This window comes from Zootermopsis nevadensis, unplaced genomic scaffold (assembly GCF_977971745.1).
Source record: "Zootermopsis nevadensis isolate Lab colony 2312 unplaced genomic scaffold, Znev_1.0 Znev_ptg000017l, whole genome shotgun sequence".
NCBI classification, from domain to species: Eukaryota; Metazoa; Arthropoda; class Insecta; order Blattodea; family Termopsidae; genus Zootermopsis; species Zootermopsis nevadensis.
In genome coordinates, this window is record NW_028259149.1 from 7481115 (window position 1) to 7500713 (window position 19599).

Sequence of the window (19599 nt, forward strand, 5' to 3'; positions counted from 1 at the left end):
TTGTTTGTGTCTGTCTTTCTAGACCATTGAAGGAAGAACATATTTTCGGTACCCAGGGTCGTGATAATCGTACATTAATTTTGTGACATACGCATGTCAATTATCAATATTAAACGCTGTTTTTATTATAACTAATTATAATTGTTTCTCATCTCACTCTAGCGTCTCGGGTAGTAGTCTCATTAGGCCAGATTATCCCTGTACAAGATGCAATTTAATAATATTGCTTATAAGTTGGAATTCTTTATATTCCCCTCAAGAGACTAGATGTACTACGATTCCACACCAGTGGTTTTTCGCTCAACATTTGTGAAAGTCATTTTTGTTTAGGTTCCACTGGATCCGTGAGATTTACGGGAAACGAATGTCGGACTTGAATAGTGTTTCAGTTTTCTGTAAACTTGTGTTTGGAAGCAGTTTTTCCCCAATACATAATTAGCGAGTTACTCTCGACGTGAGCCCAGAAACACATATAGTTCTTTGTATAAAATGCCCGTTATTTGTTTACGTGGTTTTGGCTTGTACTCTACTTTCTTAAATATATTTGAGGTGTCACAAACAGAAAAGAATTTCGCCCTACTGACGACAAGGAGTATTGGAGAAAGAAGGTTGACTCTAGGTAAAACTCAGTAACAGTTTAGTCTAATTAAGTAGTACTTGAAAAGTAATTAAATCCATCCTGAAAACTTTTTACATTGCCAAAAATTGATTCACTCTGTATCTCATCTCAGTGGGTCTCCACAAGTTAAAGTTGCATTATTCACCACTTAACAAAATCCAGTCATCTATAATCTTGCAGTATGCTTCATACACATATTTTTATTGGAGATATTTATAATGTAAACATTAAATGTGAACTGTTAAGATCATGAAACAAAAGTAAAATTTCCTTAATTTGATTTTTGCACTTATAGGTGTTAACAAAAAAATTATATAATCAGTTTAATATATTTGAACTGAGGCTAAAATTGTTTGCACCATGGATCTTCATTCACTTGCTTATAACAAGTGAGGCAGCGAATGTCACTTTATGTTTACTTCCGACTACACCCTCAGCTTCTCGTATTGAGGGATTTCAATCTGATATGCTGGTTTATTGTTGATGCTTATCCATATTGAACCAGGCGTCCCTTCGCGAATCATGTGCAGCACACCTTTGCCAACATTCTCTGCTCTGGTTGTGGGAAAAGAAGAAAAAATGTAAGATTATTTAAAGATGCTGTAACCACTGCATTTGTTATGCAGGACTGAATGAGATGAGAGGATGATTATGAACTGTAAATTAAAGTGAATAAGAAGTACTTTCTAAAAATGACTTTTGTGCACTTATCATCCAGTTCTTTACTGAAGGCATTTGTTGTTAATTTTTGTAATTTCATATAATTACCATATTTGGTTAATGTGTGAACTTTAGGTTTGACATCTTTCAAGTAGTATAGGTACATTGAAAACTGAAATTTGTACAAAGACTGAGCATTAAGTTGTATAAAGTAGATTCCGGGTAATTGGGCCATCAGTTAATCGGGGAAGCCATTTATTTGGGACAAATTTTATAGAACAAACCTTTTTAACTCTTCGCGGGGAACTTCACATAATTGGGATACCCGCTTAAAGTGTTCTAGACCGATGTGTCCCAATTAACCGAAATCCACTCTAATTAATGAAAATAATTTTGGCTTTTTTCTGTATTTGGAAGCATTTAAAGAAAAGAATATAATGAGTTATAGCCACAAAATTTGATTATACTCTGAGCGCATTAAAGAGCTCAATCATAATGTATTTCATATAATTCTTATCAATCCAGATTTATCCTCTTATCAGCTTTTCATGGTTTTACTCAGACTAAATTTACAAGTTTGGGATTTAGTGCCAGGTAAACTGTACTTACTTCTGTTGAGGTGAAAGTCTTTGTATTAAGTTATAAAAGTCGTCCACCCACTCATCTTTGTAAAGCATTGCAAGTAACTGTTGTTGATCATGTGGAATGATCTCTGATTCTGTATAACCTGGACAAATGACCATCACTCTGACTCCAGTAGTTTGATAGAAATTATCTGACTGTAACATGAAAAATTAACCACCTTAAATTTTAGCCTTTTAGGTGTTTAATGATGAAAGATAATGGACCTTTTCAAATTCAATAGTGGGGACACTGGATTTGAAATCGTGTACTGTGGTCTTGCCAGGCGACTATTATCTCTTAGAGTTACAGTGTACCTGAGTGCTAGTGCATGCATGGACACTAATGGGTAAATTTTACTTTATAAAGCATGCCACAATTCCACTGAAAAAGTAGGAAACTTGTAATTGCTTTTCCAATATTTTGTAGTACAGAGGGTTTGTGGAACAGGTCAGTTGACAAGTGGAGTCCAGATGTATCCAACAAATGTATCTATTTGAACCTTTATCATATGGAATAGGGACTTGTATTTGTATACTGTGGGGCTGCCACCTTGATTTTAACTCTGTGGGGGTTTAATGATAGTGGCGTGATACAAAGAGTCTTCTGGGCCATGTGTAAAACATGATGCAGAGCAAATAAATGTTAAATTTGAACTGTAAATTAGAATACAGTGGTATGGATATGCATTAAAACTTGGATAAAAATAGGATTACTTTCAGGTCATGAGAAATATAAATATCAAATAAATGTTCACTGAGAAAGGCTGGGTACAGACACAAAGATAAGGAAGATATACAAAATATATATCATGGAAGAATGGGCACATGTATGGATGATGATGATAGTGACAATAATAATGTCATAGTCTAAACGAGAGAACAATAATAATTAGAATGACAGTGGCTAATATTGCTTACATAAAGAACACAGAAGGGCAGTGAAGGGAATGCTAAATGCTTACTTCAATATTGACACTTGCAAAAAGTTTTGAAATACATTATATGTGATAAGTGCGGAATAGGTGCCAAATAATTAAGCTTGTGAGAGTTCTTGATGGTAATGAATGGGAATCATGACTCTGGTTTTGGGTACTCTAGCAGCATAAATGTGGTTCATGTCACAGTCATAGAGGCACAATGATTCTCGTAGCATTTCTTACCCCAAAAGCACGACTTAGTTCAATAACAGCACTGTGTGTGGCATTGTATATTGCTGAAACATATGTTCCTGCTCCTAGACCACCTATTGCGCTTATATTGACCACTATGCCCCCTTTTCCTCCCGCTGATATATCCATGTATTTCAAGGCCATTAGAGTACCATGGATAACCCCATTCTGTAAACAAATGAAATTACTGAAACACAATTCACATTAGCCATGTTGCAGAAAAAAGATAATATTAAATTGTAACAGTCTATAGAAGGTAAAAGTAATTTGAATATTAAGATAGTTCGCTGCTTGCTCAGATATGTGAAACCACAGTTTTGTTCAGTTTGACATTTTAGTAGGATTTGAGGTTCTCACAGCATTGGGTATGAAGAAGGCTGTCTCCTGGGTTGTAGCGCTGTGTAGTCTGGCAGAAATTTACCAATGTTTCAGGGATTATTACTGCCTCCATCATCAGGGTTCAGGGTAATGATGGAGACAGCATGGAACTACAACCCATAAGATAGCCATCTTACTTTGAGATTGTTATTTAATGATGTCGTTTGAACTGCGGAGATGATTTGGTGTTATTGCATGCTTACTTTGTTTGACCTGTGAAAGCACTCAGTCTTCGCCTGTTTAATTGATGAACTCTGTTGTACTGTAACATAATGCTGTTTTTTACTTATTGTAACATGTATATTCCGGTTAACTAATGTTCTGTCATTTGCTGCTGTGGCATCTCATTGTGATTATTTTATGAATTAATGTTTGCCAACCAATCTAACAGTGATAATCTTCTGATTTATGAAAATCTATTTTGGTTGCTTAGCAGCAGGGCAGAGAGGAATTCAGGCAGTGTAGGGGGGATTTATGTATTAGATAAAAATTAAATTCTTAATAACTAAGGCAAAAGAGTACAAAACTGTGAAATTAGACATAATAATTACTTTAGCCTCCTATAAAAAGGGGAAAAGTCTTTTCATAGATTTGTATTTTAAAGTCCTGCCCCTTGGGTATACATTGATACACTATGTAAAAATATTATGTTCCATGACATGTAATGCGTGGCCCCCAATATATGCAGTTATTTTTACAGCTTACTAGATTGACAGCCACTTCATATTTCCATTTTCTCTCGTTATATAAACCTGCGTTGTTGATGACAAAGTCTAGACTACCAAACTTCTTGATAGTTTCTTTGAAAGCCTCTGAAAAGATAATTATAAGAGACAATACAAGTGGCAAAACCATAAAAATGAAACAGTGAAACTGCATCCCAAATGTTTTAACCTTTTAGTTCCAGTCTCCAAAATCTCAAGTAGGAAAAACATTTCATGTTGAACATTGAATATTTATTTATTTATTTCTGGAGATTACTGGTATAGTTTGTTGCTTAAGGAAGTAGCTATGAATAGTGATCCATAATATAGGCATTAGTTACAGAGATTCATGTAAAATACCGTTTGGTTTTATTACTAAGTAAGTTTACTTTGATGATGTGACAGTTGATTAATGAGTCTGAATGAAATTCTTACATTATTTTGTTATTTGATTCCTATGTTTGAAAGAATTAATACAGAATCAATATTTTAGAATGTCATTAAAATGATATTATAAATTATGATCTTGTGTCTAAATTGAGCCACTTGTTTTTCATTGCTTTCCAGCAGAGATTGTCTTGTTTTCTTTGTGTATTTTGTGTCCAGTAATTAATATGAATAAACCTAGACAAAGACAGCAACACTGCACAATATAAATTCATGAACTTGTGAGAAACCTTCGACTTCGTCCTCTTTGGAAACATCAGTCTTGATAAACATTGCTCGATTTATTCCAAATTCTTTTTCCAGTTGCTTTATTTCATTTTTGCCTTTCTCCACCAGGATATCACAAATTGCAAGTCCCTGGAAAATAAAATTCTTTGCAGTAACCGACAAAATTCACTGAGTCTGTATTATGAACCTTATAACTGAATGATTGTGACTTGAACAGTATTAATTCCTACATAATCTAACCATTGAAGACGTAAAATCGATTAAGCCAACATTGCAGCAGTTTAAAATTGAATTATCATTGGGAAGTAGCAAGCATAACAACAAGGTTTTTGTTATATAGCAAGAGTTTGTTGGTGTTATCATCAGAAAATAAATAGCCAACTTACAAAATGCTGTCTACCTCAAACAATGGACAATGGGCAACTTTGAACATGGTACTTGCTTATAATAATTCAGTCTGCTGTGATATTTCTTAAGTGAAGATGCTCCTTTACTTTCGTTAAAATATTCCCTCAGGTTTGGAGCATTATAACTGAGGGATTTAACCCAATTCTGTGCCCTTAGTTTTGCTGTAGATTTCTTATGCACTTTGTTGTTAAAACTCTTATTATTCAAAATACCTTCACTCCCTCTCGAAGAAGTTCCTTGGCAATCGCAAGTCCTATACCCCTCGCTGCTCCAGTTACAAGAGCTACCTTCCCCTTTGGGTTCATATTACCTGTAAATGAAGTCACATCAAACTTGGTGTCTAATCTTGATCGGTCCACACACAGAAACACATAATATCAGACTACACTGAAGTGGAAAGGGAGGTAATGTTGAATGAGGACTTCTAATTCCAGTTTAGTTATTGGAATGCTGTCATAGGCACAAATTTCTCAAAGCACGTCGTTTAATATGATGGGATTTTTCGACATAGGGGCAATACTTTGAATTTGTGCAATTTTGTACGGATTTGATGGACGCAGGAAGTCTCTTAATATTTTTCCTGTTTTAATTGCTGAACAATTTCACCTTTTTGTTATCGGCTTGCACGCCGTCGGGTTATAGATGACTGCACTTTACTGACAGTTCGTGATAGTTCGTTAGAATGCTACTAATATTATGTTACAAACAGTTCCTATAATTGTCAGTATTTTTCTTTCCCACATTGGAAGCCGCATCAGCCCGCTGGTTGAGATATTCTACGTAGACCCTACCTACTGGTTGATCGTCTTTGCTGTGTTCTGGACGAATGTGCGCGCCTGAAGACTGTATATGCAGGGTGATCAGAGGAGCGTTACTGTAGCAGAGGCGGAAGCGAAAATTGTCTTTACTTTAAACTTTATTTTCCAGCGGGAGTAGTCTCATTTCTTGTGTCGATAATTTCTTCGGCCACAGTAACAGCTGTAATCTTACTAGAAAGCTGAGGAAATTAATCTCTTGGATTCAAGGCTATCGAAATTTAATGCTTGTTTTTGTATGAGGTCAACGTGGCGAGGTTTGTTTTGAACGACAGATTTTTTTCCCATCCTTGGTACGTTAACAGTACTTCGGCCAGTGGTCTGCATGTGCCGATACTTTGGAATTATAACCGGCTCGGACCCAGGACTATTTGTTGCGACCCAGCTGCGTCCCGAAATATATATATTTAGATATTTTACACGTGCCCTACAAAATGTCGACTTCCTTCTCCGGCCCGATCTATTTGCAATCCTTTCTGAATGTCGTATCATTAACATGTTTTAGTGGAAAATTAGCCAGCAGTCCTTGAATGTTTTTATCGACGCTCTAAAACATCTCAAGTTTCATTGGCATTTGAGAAACGATACAAAGGAAAATAAGTATCTGTTTTTGTTGTTTTTCTTTGCCTCTGAGAATCCTGTTGCAGTTATGTTTAACCCATAAAGAACTAGTCCAGTAGATGCCTCTTACCTTGTCAAGAAATTGTTTCTCTTCGGATTCGAAGAAGTTCACTAACTCGGGCTGCTCTCAGCACTAGCATCATTTATAGGATAATGGGGATTACGTAACAGCTAATTATTTTGGTGCTTTAAAAGATTACGGGGAGAGCATAGTACATGAGATAAGTAAAAAAGGGCATTCACTGATACAAAGCATTAAGGCAATAAGTTCTATTTAATGAATGCTCACCTCAAGAGACTATAGATGCACTGCAATTCCACGCCAGTGGTTTTTCGCTCAACATTTGTGAAAGTCATTTTTGTTTAGGTTCCACCGGATCCGTGAGATTTACGGGAAACGAGTGTCGGACTTGAATATTGTTTCAGTTTTCTGTATAACTTGTGTTTGGAAGCAGTTTTTCCCCAATACGGGGTGCGATCGGAAAGTTTCTAGACTGCGCCTATAAAAACCCGTACACTTATCTCAGGTATTAAATTCATCCATCACCCTCGAAGTAGTTCCCCTGGGAGTGAACACAACGATCCCAGCGCCGCTGCCAAGCCTGGAAGCATCCCTGGAAACCTTTCTTTGTCAGCCTGTCAAGCACCATCTGCGATTCTGTCTGAATCTCTTCTATCGTCTCAAATCTCCTTCCCTTTAGCTGAATTTTCATCTTTGGGAAGAGGAAGAAGTCACACGGAGCTTAGAAAGGAAGTTGGGGTCGGTTCTTGCAAGATCTTTGAGCTCCTGACAAACGAGAAGTCGATTCTGCTTCTGGTCCTCAGACAGGATGCGTCGCATGTGGAGTTCTTTCTTTAGAATCAGCTGACAGGTCCAATAGCCTATCCCAACAATGTCGCACAAGTCGTTGATGGTACGACGTCGATCTTCGTGAATGGCCTGCCGAATCTTCGTAACATTTTCGGGCGTTGTGCTCGAAGATGGTCGTCCAGAACGCTCGTCATCATCGACAGAGGTTCGGCCATTTTATGTATAATAGAGTGTCAAGAGACTCTGGCAGTTGCCTAAAATATTTCTGGCGCGACGCGCGCGCTTAAATACGTGCATCCGTACGCACATTCGGAGAGCAGCGAATGTTCAACAATGAAGATTTCTGTCTTCTGGGTTGCGCTGTGTAGTATGGTCGATGTGTACCAACGTTTCAGAGGTCATACTGCCTCCGTCATCAGGGCGACACAGCGGTGAGTATGAAGATTTCTGTCTTCTGGGCTGTTGCGCTGTGTAGTCTGGTCGATGTTTACCAACGTTTCAGAGGTCATACTGCCTCCGTCATCAGGGCGAGTCTTAGTATGAAGATTTCTGTCTTCTGGGTTGTTGCGCTGTGTAGTCTGGTCGATGTTTACCAACGTTTCTGAGGTCATACTGCCTCCGTCATCAGGGCGAGTCTTAGTATGAAGATTTCTGTCTTCTGGGTTGTTGCGCTGTGTAGTCTGGTCGATGCTAACCAACGTTTCAGAGGTCATACTGCCTCCGTCATCAGGGCGATGATCGCACAAACCTCAAAACTTACAATATTCAACAATGTTTGAAGCAGTTTTTCCTTTCGAAAAGCTCCATAAGTAACTATAGACAGAAAAGCTTGTTTGAAAACCACGTAAGACCATTTCATTCAGACCTCATCTGTTGTACCGAAAAATAGTGCATCGAGTTCTGAATATTATGACTGAGAAATGATTTGAACATTTTATTTATTAACTTCCCTTTATGTTGGTTGGTTCGGTTTTTTTCTTTTACCCAACTCATTGGAACACAACACCAAGATGTGTTTCTGCAGGATTAATTTTAATATTATTTTTCAGTCTGTGGTTTGTCTCCTGAGTGCTTCTTTCAAAACACATTCCATTGTAATTTGTTGATTTGATCATCTTAACAGACGTAAGAATAGGCCTCTCATGTTATATCATTTTTCCATACTTCGGCTCAGTACAGTTTTCTTGCAAACCTACTTTGTTGAAAATTAATTTCACTATTAATTCTTAAATCAGGATAAGGAGCTGATTTGCACAGTAGTGGCAAAGCAGTGAGTAAAAAATAATCCCATTGTGTATTGTAATCTGTGGTCATTTTAAAGTAAACTCAGTGTAATAGTTTCCGTTCTGAATGACAGGAGAAAAACAAAGATCCACTTTGTTGTGTTTGTAGTGTGCTTTGTATGAGTAGTCATTATTCAAATTCAGCACAAATGGATGTACAATAAATTCCAGAACTTAAATTTATTCTGTTCCTGTCCTTTAAAATGTGCATTCTGAATTCTCTTACAGCAAGGGGATATGTTATTAATGTACGAGGGTCGCTCATTAAGTAATGCCCCACATTTTCTTTCTCAGCCAATAATGAAGATAGAAAAGTGTACTTTTACATGCTTGAGATTTGATGTTTCCCGCGTTCGTGTACGGAGTTTCAAATGATTCCAACCGATAGCGGAGCTGTAGTGAACTGTTAAAATGGCGTCTGTGAACGACTCTCGTTACAAGCAACGAGCTGTAATTGAATTCCTTGTTGCTGAAAAAGAAACGGTGGTGAACATTCATAAACGTTTGTGTGCTGTGTATGGAAGCTGTGCAGTCGATAGGAGCACCGTTGGTCGCTGGGCTAAGAGAGTTAAAGCTTCAGGAAGTGAAGAAACCGAGCTCCGTGATCTGCCGCGCTCTGGGCGTCCTGCCACAGCCACCACTCCAGACATGTTGAACCGCGCGGATGCCATTATTCGTGAGGATCGGCGCATCACAACTCGACAATTGGCCCAACAGCTTTCAGTCAGCAATGGAAGTGTGATTGCAATTATCCAGGCTCTCGCATATTCGAAGGTGTGCGCAAGATGGGTTCCACGAAGTCTCACAGCAGACCACAGGATTCAAAGGAAAACGATTTCTTCTGAATTGTTGGAGCGTTTTGATGCTGAGGGAGAGGTCTTTCTGTCCCGGATCATTACAGGTGACGAAACCTGGATACACCACTTTGAGCCAGAGACAAAAAGGCAGTCAATGGAGTGGCATCATCCTCAATCACCGAGAAAGAAGAAATTCAAGACAACTCCCTCCGCCGGAAAAGTCATGATGACTGTCTTTTGGGACAGTGATGGGGTCATTCTTGTGGATGTGATGCCAAGAGGTGCGACCATCAATTCAGACGCGTACATCAGGACCCTGAAAACCCTCAAGAAGCGTTTTCGACGAGTTCGGCCTCACAAGCATCCAGCAGAAATTTTGCTCCTGCACGACAATGCACGCCCTCACACAAGTCTGAGAACCCGGGAAGAAATCACCAAATTGGGTTGGACGGTGCTACCCCATCCACCCTACAGTCCAGATCTGGCACCCTCCGACTTCCATCTCTTTGGGCCACTTAAAGATGCTATCCGCGGAACAAGATTTGAAGATGACGAGAGCGTTATTCAAGCAGTGAGGACATGGCTACGTGCACAGGACAAGAGCTGGTACCGGCAAGGCATGCATGCACTTGTTCCACGCTGGCGTAAAACCGTACAAGTTGATGGGGACTATGTGGAAAAATAGTATGTGTAAAGGAAACATTGATTTATATTGTCACTAAATTTGAGCCATCTTGAATAAATATGTTCTGAGGAAAAAAATGTGGGGCATTACTTAATGAGCGACCCTCGTACAATGAAAGAGTGACGAAGAAATAAGTTATAGCTATTTCAGGAGATAAAAATTTATGGCACCTGTTATATTATATATGTCAAAGATTTACAGAATTTTATTGTAATATGAGTATGCTCACATTCTATACATTTCAGGCTAGTTGCTTAGTTAATTCTATGGCACTGTTTTGTAGTAAGATTGAAAAGTAATTTAATCCAACTGAAAAACTTTTTGCTGTGCCAAAAATTTATCCCATCTGTATCTCATCTCAGTGGGTCTCCACAAGTTAAAGTTGCATTATTCACCACTTAACAAAATCCAGTCATCTATAATCTTGCAGTATGCTTCATACACATATTTTTATTAGAGTTATTTATAATGTAAACATTAAATGTGAACTGTTAAGATTATGAAACAAAAGTAATATTCCCTTAATTTTATTTTTGCACTTATACGTGATAACAAATAATTTGTTTATTCAGTTTAATATATTTGAACTGAGGCTAAAATTGTTTGCACCACTGATCTTCATTCATTTGCTTATGACAAGTGAGGCAGCGAACGTCATTTTATGTTTACTTCTGACTACACCCTCAGCTTCTCGTATTGAGGGATTTCAATCTGATATGCTGGTTTATTGTTGATGCTTATCCATATTGAACCAGGCTTCCCTTCGCGAATCATGTGCAGCACACCTTTGCCAACATTCTCTGCTCTGGTTGTGGGAAAAGAAGAAAAAATGTAAGGTTTTTCTGTTAAGATTATTTAAAGATGCTGTCACCACTGCATTTTTTTATGCAGGACTGAATGAGATGAAAGGATGATTATGAACAGTTAATTAAAGTGAAGGGAGTAAGAAATAGTTTATCCCAGTGTTCACATGGAGAGACTGAAGAAAATTACACAAAACCTCGATATATATTTGTAATTTGAAATTTGTACAAAGACTGAGCTTTAAGTTGTATACAGTAGATTCCGGTTAATTGGGCCATCAGTTAATCGGGGATGCCATTTATTTGAGACAAATTTTATAGAACAAACCTTTTTAACTCTTCACGGGGAACTTCACATAATTGGGATACCCGCTTAAAGTGTTCTAGACCGATGTGTCCCACTTAACTGGAATCCACTCTAATTAATGAAAATAATTTTTGCTTGTTTCTGTGTTTGGAAGCTTTTAAAGAAATGAATATAACGAGTTATAGCCACAAAATTTGAGTATACTCGTAGCGCATTAAGAAGCTCAATCATATTGTATTTCATATAATTATTACCAATCCAGATTTATCCTCTCATCAGATTTTCATGGTTTTACTCAGTCTAAATTCACTTTCTCTAAATATGAGTTTGGGATTTAGTGCCAGATAAACTGTACTTACTTTTGTGGTGGTAAATGTTTTTGTTCTTCTTTATAAAACTCGTCCACCCACTCATCTTTGTAAAGTATTGCAAGTAACTGTTGTTGATCAACTGGAATGATCTCTGATTCTGTATAACCTGGACAAATGACCATCACTCTGACTCCAGTAGTTTGATAGAAATTATCTGACTGTAACATGAAAAATTAACCACCTTAACCTCTAGCCTTTTAAGTGTTTAATGATGAAAGATAATGGATCTTTTCAAATTCAATAGTGGAGACCCTGGATTTGAAATCCTGTACTGTGGTCTTGCCAGGCGACGATTATCTCTTAGAATGACAGTGTAGCTGAGTGCTAGTGCATGCATGGACACTAATGGGTAAATTTTCCTTCATAGAGCATGACACAATTCTTCTGAAAAAGTAGGAAACTTGTAGTTACTTTTCCAATATTTTGTAGTACAGATGGTTTATGGAACAGAAGGTCAGTTGACAAGTGGAGTCCAGATATATCCAACAAATGTATCTATTTGAACCTTTATCATATGGAATAGGGAACTTGTATTTGTATACTGTGGGGCTGCCACCTTGATTTTAACTCTGTGGGGGTTTAATGATAGTGGCGTGATACAAAGAGTCTTCAGGGCCATGTGTAAAACATGATGCAGAGCAAATAAATGTTAACTGTGAACTGTAAATTAGAATACAGTGGTGTGGATATGCAATAAAACTTGGATAAAAATAGGATTACTTTCAGGTCATGAGAAATAAAAATATCAAATAAATGTTCACTGAGAAAGGCTGGGTACAGACAGAAAGTTAAGGAAGATATACAAAATATATATCATGAAAGAATAGGCATGTGATATGGGATGACAGAGAGGAATGCAGAAGACCTTGACATACATTAGTCCACCCAGTTGGGCGCATGTATGGATGATGGTGATGACAATAATGATAGTGACAATGACAATGTCATTGCCTAAAAGAGGGAAGAATAAAATTTAGAATGATGGTGGCTAATATTGCTCGCAAATCGTACTGAATACATCAATGTTTCTTCACATCTTTCTTTGTTGGGGTGTCCTGTGTACAGGTAGAGGCCTTGTGATGGGCTGATAACTAATCCAAAGAGTCATACGAAATGTCTAATAGATCAAGAAACCTCCAGAATAAAGCACCTATCCTCCACGAGGAGCAAAGAAACAATAAAAAAGTGATATACACAGAACAGCAGCCAGATGATTAAGCTTGTGAGAGATCTTGATGGAAGCGAATGGGAATCATTAACTCTGATTTTGTGTACTTCAGCAATGTGAATATGATATAAAATAAGCAAACAAACAAACTATTAACACTATAAAAAAGACACTAGTGCCATACGCGTTTCAACCTCAAGAGGTCATCATCAGTGGCAACAGGGAAATTAATTCATTTAACCAAAATGGTTTAGAAAACAAATAATGCAGTGGAGTATTTTACAAAAGCATACCAAGCAACACCACACTGGATGTTGGTATTCACAGGAGTTGAACTCTGCAATAACAACATCCAGTGTAGTGTTGCTTGGTATGCTTTTGTAAAATACTCTACTGCATTATCTGTTTTCTAAACTATTTTGGTTAAATGAATTACTTACCCTGTTGCCATTGATGATGACCTCTTAAGGTTGAAACGCGTATGGCACTAGTGTCTTTTTTATAGTGTTAATAGTTTGTTTGTTTGCTTATTTTATATTATAATACACTACACAGTATGCAAAGTTTTAAAATGTGAATATGGTGTATGTTACAGTCATAGAGGCACAATGATTCTCGTAGCAATTCTTACCCCAAAAGCACGACTTAGTTCAATAACTGCACTGTGTGTGGCTTTCGCTACTGCTGCAACATAATTTCCTTCTCCTAGACCAATAGTTGACCCCATATTGACCACTATGCCCCCTTTTCCTCCTGCTGATTTATCCATGTACTTCAAGGCCATTAGAGTACCATGGATAACCCCATTCTGTAAAAAAATGAAATTACTGAAACACAATTCATATTAGCCATGTTGCAGAAAAAAGATAATATTAAATTGTAACAGTCTACAGAAGGTAAAAGTAATTTGAATATTAAGATATTTTGCTACTTGCTCAGATATGTGAAACCACAGTTTTGTTCAGTTTGACATTTTAGTAGGATTTGAGGTTCTCACAGCATTGGGTATGAAGATGGCTGTCTCCTTGGTTGTAGCGCTGTGTAGTCTGGCAGAAATTTACCAATGTGTCAGAGATTATTACTGCCTCCATCATCATGGTTCAGGGTAATGATGGAGACAGCATGGAACTACAACCCATAAGATAGCCATCTTACTTTAGGATTGTTATTTAATGATGTCGTTTGAACTGCAGAGATTATTTGGTGTTATTGCATGCTTACTTTGTTTGACCTGTGAAAGCACTCATTCTTCACCTGTTTAATTGATGAACTCTGCTGTACTGTAACATTATGCTGTTTCTTACTTATTATAACATGTATATTAGGGTTTATACAAAAACCGACTTTTGAAAAAACCTGTTTTCGAATCCCAGTATTTCCAAAAAACCGGTTTTCGAATTTTTACAAAAAACCAAAATATAATTGAAACAGTAAAAAAATATTTATACTTATTTTAAAAATTTTCAGTTTACCTAATATTTATGGAACTACAAAAATATAACAAAATAAAATATACTACATACAAAACCAAATAAAAACTAAAATAGCTAAAATCCGTACAAAATATAAATTATAAGTTTATATATAATTTAGTATCCTTCTTCAGGGAATATGATTTCAAAGAACATAAAATATCGAACGATTACCAAATCTTGTTCTTATTCTAGATACAAAATTGCCTGAAATGGAAAATACTCTCTCACTGGCTACTGAACTTGGTTTTATCGTTTTCAGGGCATCAAATAATAAATCCAAATTCTTTGTTCTTTTATTGGTTGCCTCAAATACTGAAAATTCGGCCTTCAGTGTCTTCGGATTTGATATTATTTCTTCAGGTTCCTGAAGAAACCTATGAATTGATTTTACCATGGCTTCTTTTAGAGCATTGCACTAATTAATAGTTTCTCCGTCTCCGATACATTCGTCATTGGAATCTATTTCCATACAAGAATTTCGATATATTCTAGACAGTATTTTTCCAGATAACTTAATAATATCGAGTTTCCAAGCTAGTGTAAATACACTAGATTTCTTTGTTGAAATGTTTTGTGGATTTTGCAAATATGGCAAAAGGGTTACCAATCCAACTTGTCTTCTTTCTTGAATTCGTACTTCTAAAGCATTTAATAATTTGGAACTAATTTCAGCCTGACTCATGAAGATTAGTTTTACTACAATATGCTTGTGGCCGAGGCGATTTCAAGTCAAAATGTTAACGTTTTTAATTAATTAATTTTTACATATTAATTCTTGTATTTCAAATCGGTTTTTTAAGTTTTAAAAACCGGTTTTCGAATTTTACAAATTTATCCAAAAAACCGGTTTTTAAACCCGGTTTTTAAAAACCGACAAGCCCTAATGTATATTCCGATTAACTAATGTTCTGTCATTTGCTGCTATGGCATCTCATTGTGATTATTTTATGAATTAATGTTTGCCAACCAATCTAACAGAGATAATCTTCTGAATTATGAAAATCTGTTTTGGTTGCTTAGCAACCGGGCAGAGAGAAATCCAGGCAGTTTAGGAGGGATTTTATGTGTTAGATAGAATGTGAAGGCTTGATAATTAAGGCAAAAGAGTACAAAACTGTGAAATTAGACATAGCCTCGTATAAAATGGGGAAAAATTTTTCATAGATTTGTATTTTAAAGTCCTGTCCCTTGTGTATACATTGATACACTATGTAAAAATATTATGTTACATGACATGTAATGCATGACCCCCAGTATATGCAGTTATCTTTACTACGTACCAGATTGACAGCCACTTCATATTTCCATTTTCTCTCGTTAAATATACCTGCGTTGTTGACGACAAAGTCTAGACTACCAAACTTGTTGATAGTTTCTTTGAAAGCCTCTGAAATGATAATTATAAGAGACAATACAAGTGGCAAAACCATAAAAATGAAACAGTGAAACTGCATCCCAAATGTTTTAACCTTTTAGTTCCAGTCTCCAAAATCTCAAGTAGGAAAAACATTTCATGTTGAACATTGAATATTTATTTATTTATTTCTGGAGATTACTGGTATAGTTTGTTGCTTAAGGAAGTAGCTATGAATAGTGATCCATAATATAGGCATTAGTTACAGAGATTCATGTAAAATACTGTTTGGTTTTATTACTAAGTAAGTTTACTTTGATAATGTGACAGTTGATTAATTAGTCTGAATGAAATTCTTACATTATTTTGTTATTTGATTCCTATGTTTGAAAGAATTAATACAGAATCAATATTTTAGAATGTCATTAAAATGATATTATAAATTATGATCTTGTGTCTAAATTGAGCCACTTGTTTTTCATTGCTTTCCAGCAGAGATTGTCTTGTTTTCTTTGTGTATTTTGTGTCCAGTAATTAATATGAATAAACCTAGACTAAGACAGTTACACTGCACAATATAAATTCATGAACTTGTGAGAGACCTTCGACTTCGTCCTCTTTGGAAACATCAGTCTTGATAAATATTGCTCGATTTATTCCAAATTCTTTTTCCAGTTGCTTTATTTCATTTTTGCCTTTCTCCACCAGAATATCACAAATTGCAAGTCCCTGGAAAATAAAATTCTTTGCGTTAACCGACAAAATTCACTGTGTCTGTATTATGAACCTTATAACTGAATGATTGTGACTTGAACAGTATTAATTCCTACATAATCTAACCATTGAAGACGTAAAATCGATTAAGCCAAAATTGCAGCAGTTTAAAATTGAATTAGCATTGGGAAGTAGCAAGCAACCTAACAACAAGGTTTTTGTTATATACCAAGAGTTTGTTGGTGTTATCATCAGAAAATAATTAGCCAACTTACAAAATGCTGTCTACCTCAAACAATGGACAATGGGCAACTTTGAACATGGTACTTGCTTATAATAATTCAGTGTGCTATGATATTTCTTAAGTGAAGATGCTCCTTTACTTTCGTTAAAATATTCCCTCAGGTTTGGAGCATTATAACTGAGGGATTTAACCCAATTCTGTGCCCTTAGTTTTGCTGTAGATTTATTATGCACTTTGTTGTTAAAACTCTTATTATTCAAAATACCTTCACTCCCTCTCGAAGAAGTTCCTTGGCAATCGCAAGTCCTATACCCCTCGCTGCTCCAGTTACAAGAGCTACCTTCCCCTTTGGGTTCATATTACCTGTAAATGAAGTCACATCAAACTTGGTGTCTAATCTTGATCGGTCCACACACAGAAACACATAATATCAGACTAGACTGAAGTAGAGTAGAATGCTACTAATATTATGTTACAAACAGTTCCTATAATTGTCAGTATTTTTCTTTCCCACATTGGAAGCCGCATCAGCCCGCTGGTTGAGATATTCTACGTAGACCCTACCTACTGATTGATCGTCTTTGCTGTGTTCTGGACGAATGTGCGCGCCTGAAGACTGTATATGCAGGGTGATCAGAGGAGCGTTACTGTAGCAGAGGCGGAAGTGAAAATTGTTCTTACTTTAAACTTTATTTTCCAGCGGCAGTAGTCTCATTTCTTGTGTCGATAATTTCTTCGGCCACAGTAACAGCTGTAATCTTACTAGAAAGCTGAGGAAATTAATCTCTTGGATTCAAGGCTATCGAAATTATGTTTAACCCATAAAGAACTAGTCCAGCAGACACCTCTTACCTTGTCAAGAAATTGTTTCACTTCGGATTCGAAGAAAATCACTTATTGTGGCTGCTGTCCGCATTAGCAGCATTTATAGGAGAAAAGAATGCGGAGAGAGCAAAGTACATGAGGAAAGGAAAAATGTCACGTGCTGATACAAAGCATTATCGCAGTCAGTTCTATTGCATGCATGCAGGGTTTTGTAAACATTCTTCCGATTTTCTTCAGTTGATGTTGCTATGCCAGTTTGTTTTAGAACCGAGATGAATTGGACTAGGAAGTGGTCGAAGATGTGAGCATTTCTTAAGGGAACTTCATACTAATAAAACAGCTGATAACGAGATCTGTTTTCCCTGCGAATAGTGAGCTCTTCAGATATTTGTTGCATTCATTGGACTCAAGAAGGAGAAGATGAAAGATTTCATCTGGCATTCAGAATAATAATTATGAAGGTCTCCCCGCAGTTACTAATTTGCTTTTAACTACAAAATACTGTCATGTATAGACTACTCGCAGAGAAATATGTGGGGGGGGGGGCAGAAATTTAGTACAGCAGAAATGTGGCTGATACCAATCCGAGAGTTGCTTGGTTCAGGTCCTGTTGGAAATCTCTTAGTCCTCTGTCTGTCAAGGCTGAAGCTGGTAGTTTATTGATAACTGTTTCTCAGTGTGTCTAGTACTGCAGATCCTGTCCTAAAAATTATCTCTTAGATTTTAAGAAATAGAGTAGATAGATAGGTTTTTATGTTCTTTGCTGCAGTGTGGAAGTGAAAACTATGATGAAGGAAAGCGTGCAGGCACACTGAATAAAAAATAAAAGAGAAATATCTACTGAACTTACGCACCCCTCAGGCAGTGCTTGCTGAATCCCGGGAGACAAAAATTTTGACGGCTTACGTACTTCCACGCATTGAATGTCTCCGTTCGAAACATCAGACCATTTCTCATCAGCCCCTGTATGTAGGCAACTCTTCAGTTCGTCTGACGTCTATAAATAACCATAGGAATCAACATTTACTTTCATGTCCTGAATAAGTGCAGACAGATACGCCCTGTCTGGAAGAGATAGAGCAGCCATAGATGACAGTGAAGCAGTGGAGGGGAAAACGTGACACGTGATCGTATTTTGTATTATTGTCGTGTGAGGCACCGAAGACAAACTTGACACATAAATTTTGTCTTTACGGTTATAAAGATATCGGCCTCGAAATTAATGACGCGTGTAGACCAGTTGTTGTTTGTATAATTTCACCTGATCATACTACAGAATTGTAATAACACCGAAGTTAGATACTCAGTACCTAGAATGCGATAGATGAATAAGATTGCACCTTGAAGCTCATTGTTTTACGTTATTAGCAACAATAAGGCGATAAATGCTTGTACACGTATTTGGTGATTTGCAAGCTTCGTATTAAGTTTTGTTGCTGGTATTGTTGTTTCTAGTTCTTGGTTACAGTTGACCTCTTTAGATATTGTCCAGCACACGAATAAAAATTAATTGACTTGTTATACAAAGATTCGTAGATGCATCGGCTTGTGGCAACTGTGGCAGTGTTTCTCAATACGAGTTCCGCGGACCCCTCGGGGTCCGCGGTATCAGAATGCTTAGAGAATAGGGTGTCAACAGCATCAGAAAGGCTGAGAAAAAACTCCGAAATATGTGAGTGCTTGGTACTTGTCACCGGGGATGTCAACGTTTTAGAGCACGGGCCATAACGGAAAATACTAAGCCCTTTGCGGGCTAGTTTGTGGTTTGGTATTCTGTGATATAAATTACGTTTTATTATTTGTAACTGATTTTGAACGCATTAGTTTATGACAGTTTTAAAACACTCACAACTTTTTTACATCGGAATACAGTATCAGCTTTGATGCTAAAAAATGCAAATGGTCGTAAGTGAACTCTTGCATTTTCAAAGAAATTAGGTCTATGGATTGTTGTCTTCTGGGTTGAAGAACCTCATGTCCTTCAAAGTAGGTCTATGTAAATTGTCTCCATGGAGAAAGCGTGTGTAAAATTTCAAAAGACGTATTCTGAAATGGAAATTCAGTTGCTTTACTGCTTTGTACTTTATTAT

At 36.8% G+C, this 19599-nt stretch overlaps 2 protein-coding genes across 6 annotated transcripts; both read right to left on the reverse strand.

Annotated features, from left to right (window-relative positions):
* Positions 1-799: 799 nt before the first annotated feature.
* LOC147873643 (15-hydroxyprostaglandin dehydrogenase [NAD(+)]-like) lies at positions 800-6819 on the reverse strand. 3 transcript variants are annotated; one of them, XM_087350285.1, is made up of 7 exons: positions 6743-6819; positions 5449-5546; positions 4831-4957; positions 4155-4261; positions 3063-3239; positions 1889-2058; positions 800-1174 (listed from the first exon to the last, which is right to left on the reverse strand). In XM_087350285.1, exons 2-7 carry the CDS (start codon positions 5539-5541, stop codon positions 1045-1047), a joined length of 804 nt encoding a protein of 267 aa, XP_087206411.1. In that variant the 5' UTR covers positions 5542-5546; positions 6743-6819; the 3' UTR covers positions 800-1044. The 3 variants fall into 3 exon arrangements, with proteins under 3 accessions (XP_087206411.1, XP_087206412.1, XP_087206413.1); XM_087350286.1 differs by lacking the exon at positions 6743-6819 and adding an exon at positions 6028-6129; XM_087350287.1 differs by lacking the exon at positions 6743-6819 and adding an exon at positions 5843-5863.
* Positions 6820-10392: 3573 nt separating this feature from the next.
* LOC147873644 (15-hydroxyprostaglandin dehydrogenase [NAD(+)]-like) lies at positions 10393-18433 on the reverse strand. 3 transcript variants are annotated; one of them, XM_087350275.1, is made up of 7 exons: positions 18364-18433; positions 16950-17047; positions 16329-16455; positions 15653-15759; positions 13529-13705; positions 11718-11887; positions 10393-11053 (listed from the first exon to the last, which is right to left on the reverse strand). In XM_087350275.1, exons 2-7 carry the CDS (start codon positions 17040-17042, stop codon positions 10924-10926), a joined length of 804 nt encoding a protein of 267 aa, XP_087206401.1. In that variant the 5' UTR covers positions 17043-17047; positions 18364-18433; the 3' UTR covers positions 10393-10923. The 3 variants fall into 3 exon arrangements, with proteins under 3 accessions (XP_087206401.1, XP_087206402.1, XP_087206403.1); XM_087350276.1 differs by lacking the exon at positions 18364-18433 and adding an exon at positions 17537-17663; XM_087350277.1 differs by lacking the exon at positions 18364-18433 and adding an exon at positions 17249-17478.
* Between the last annotated feature and the right edge of the window lie 1166 nt (positions 18434-19599).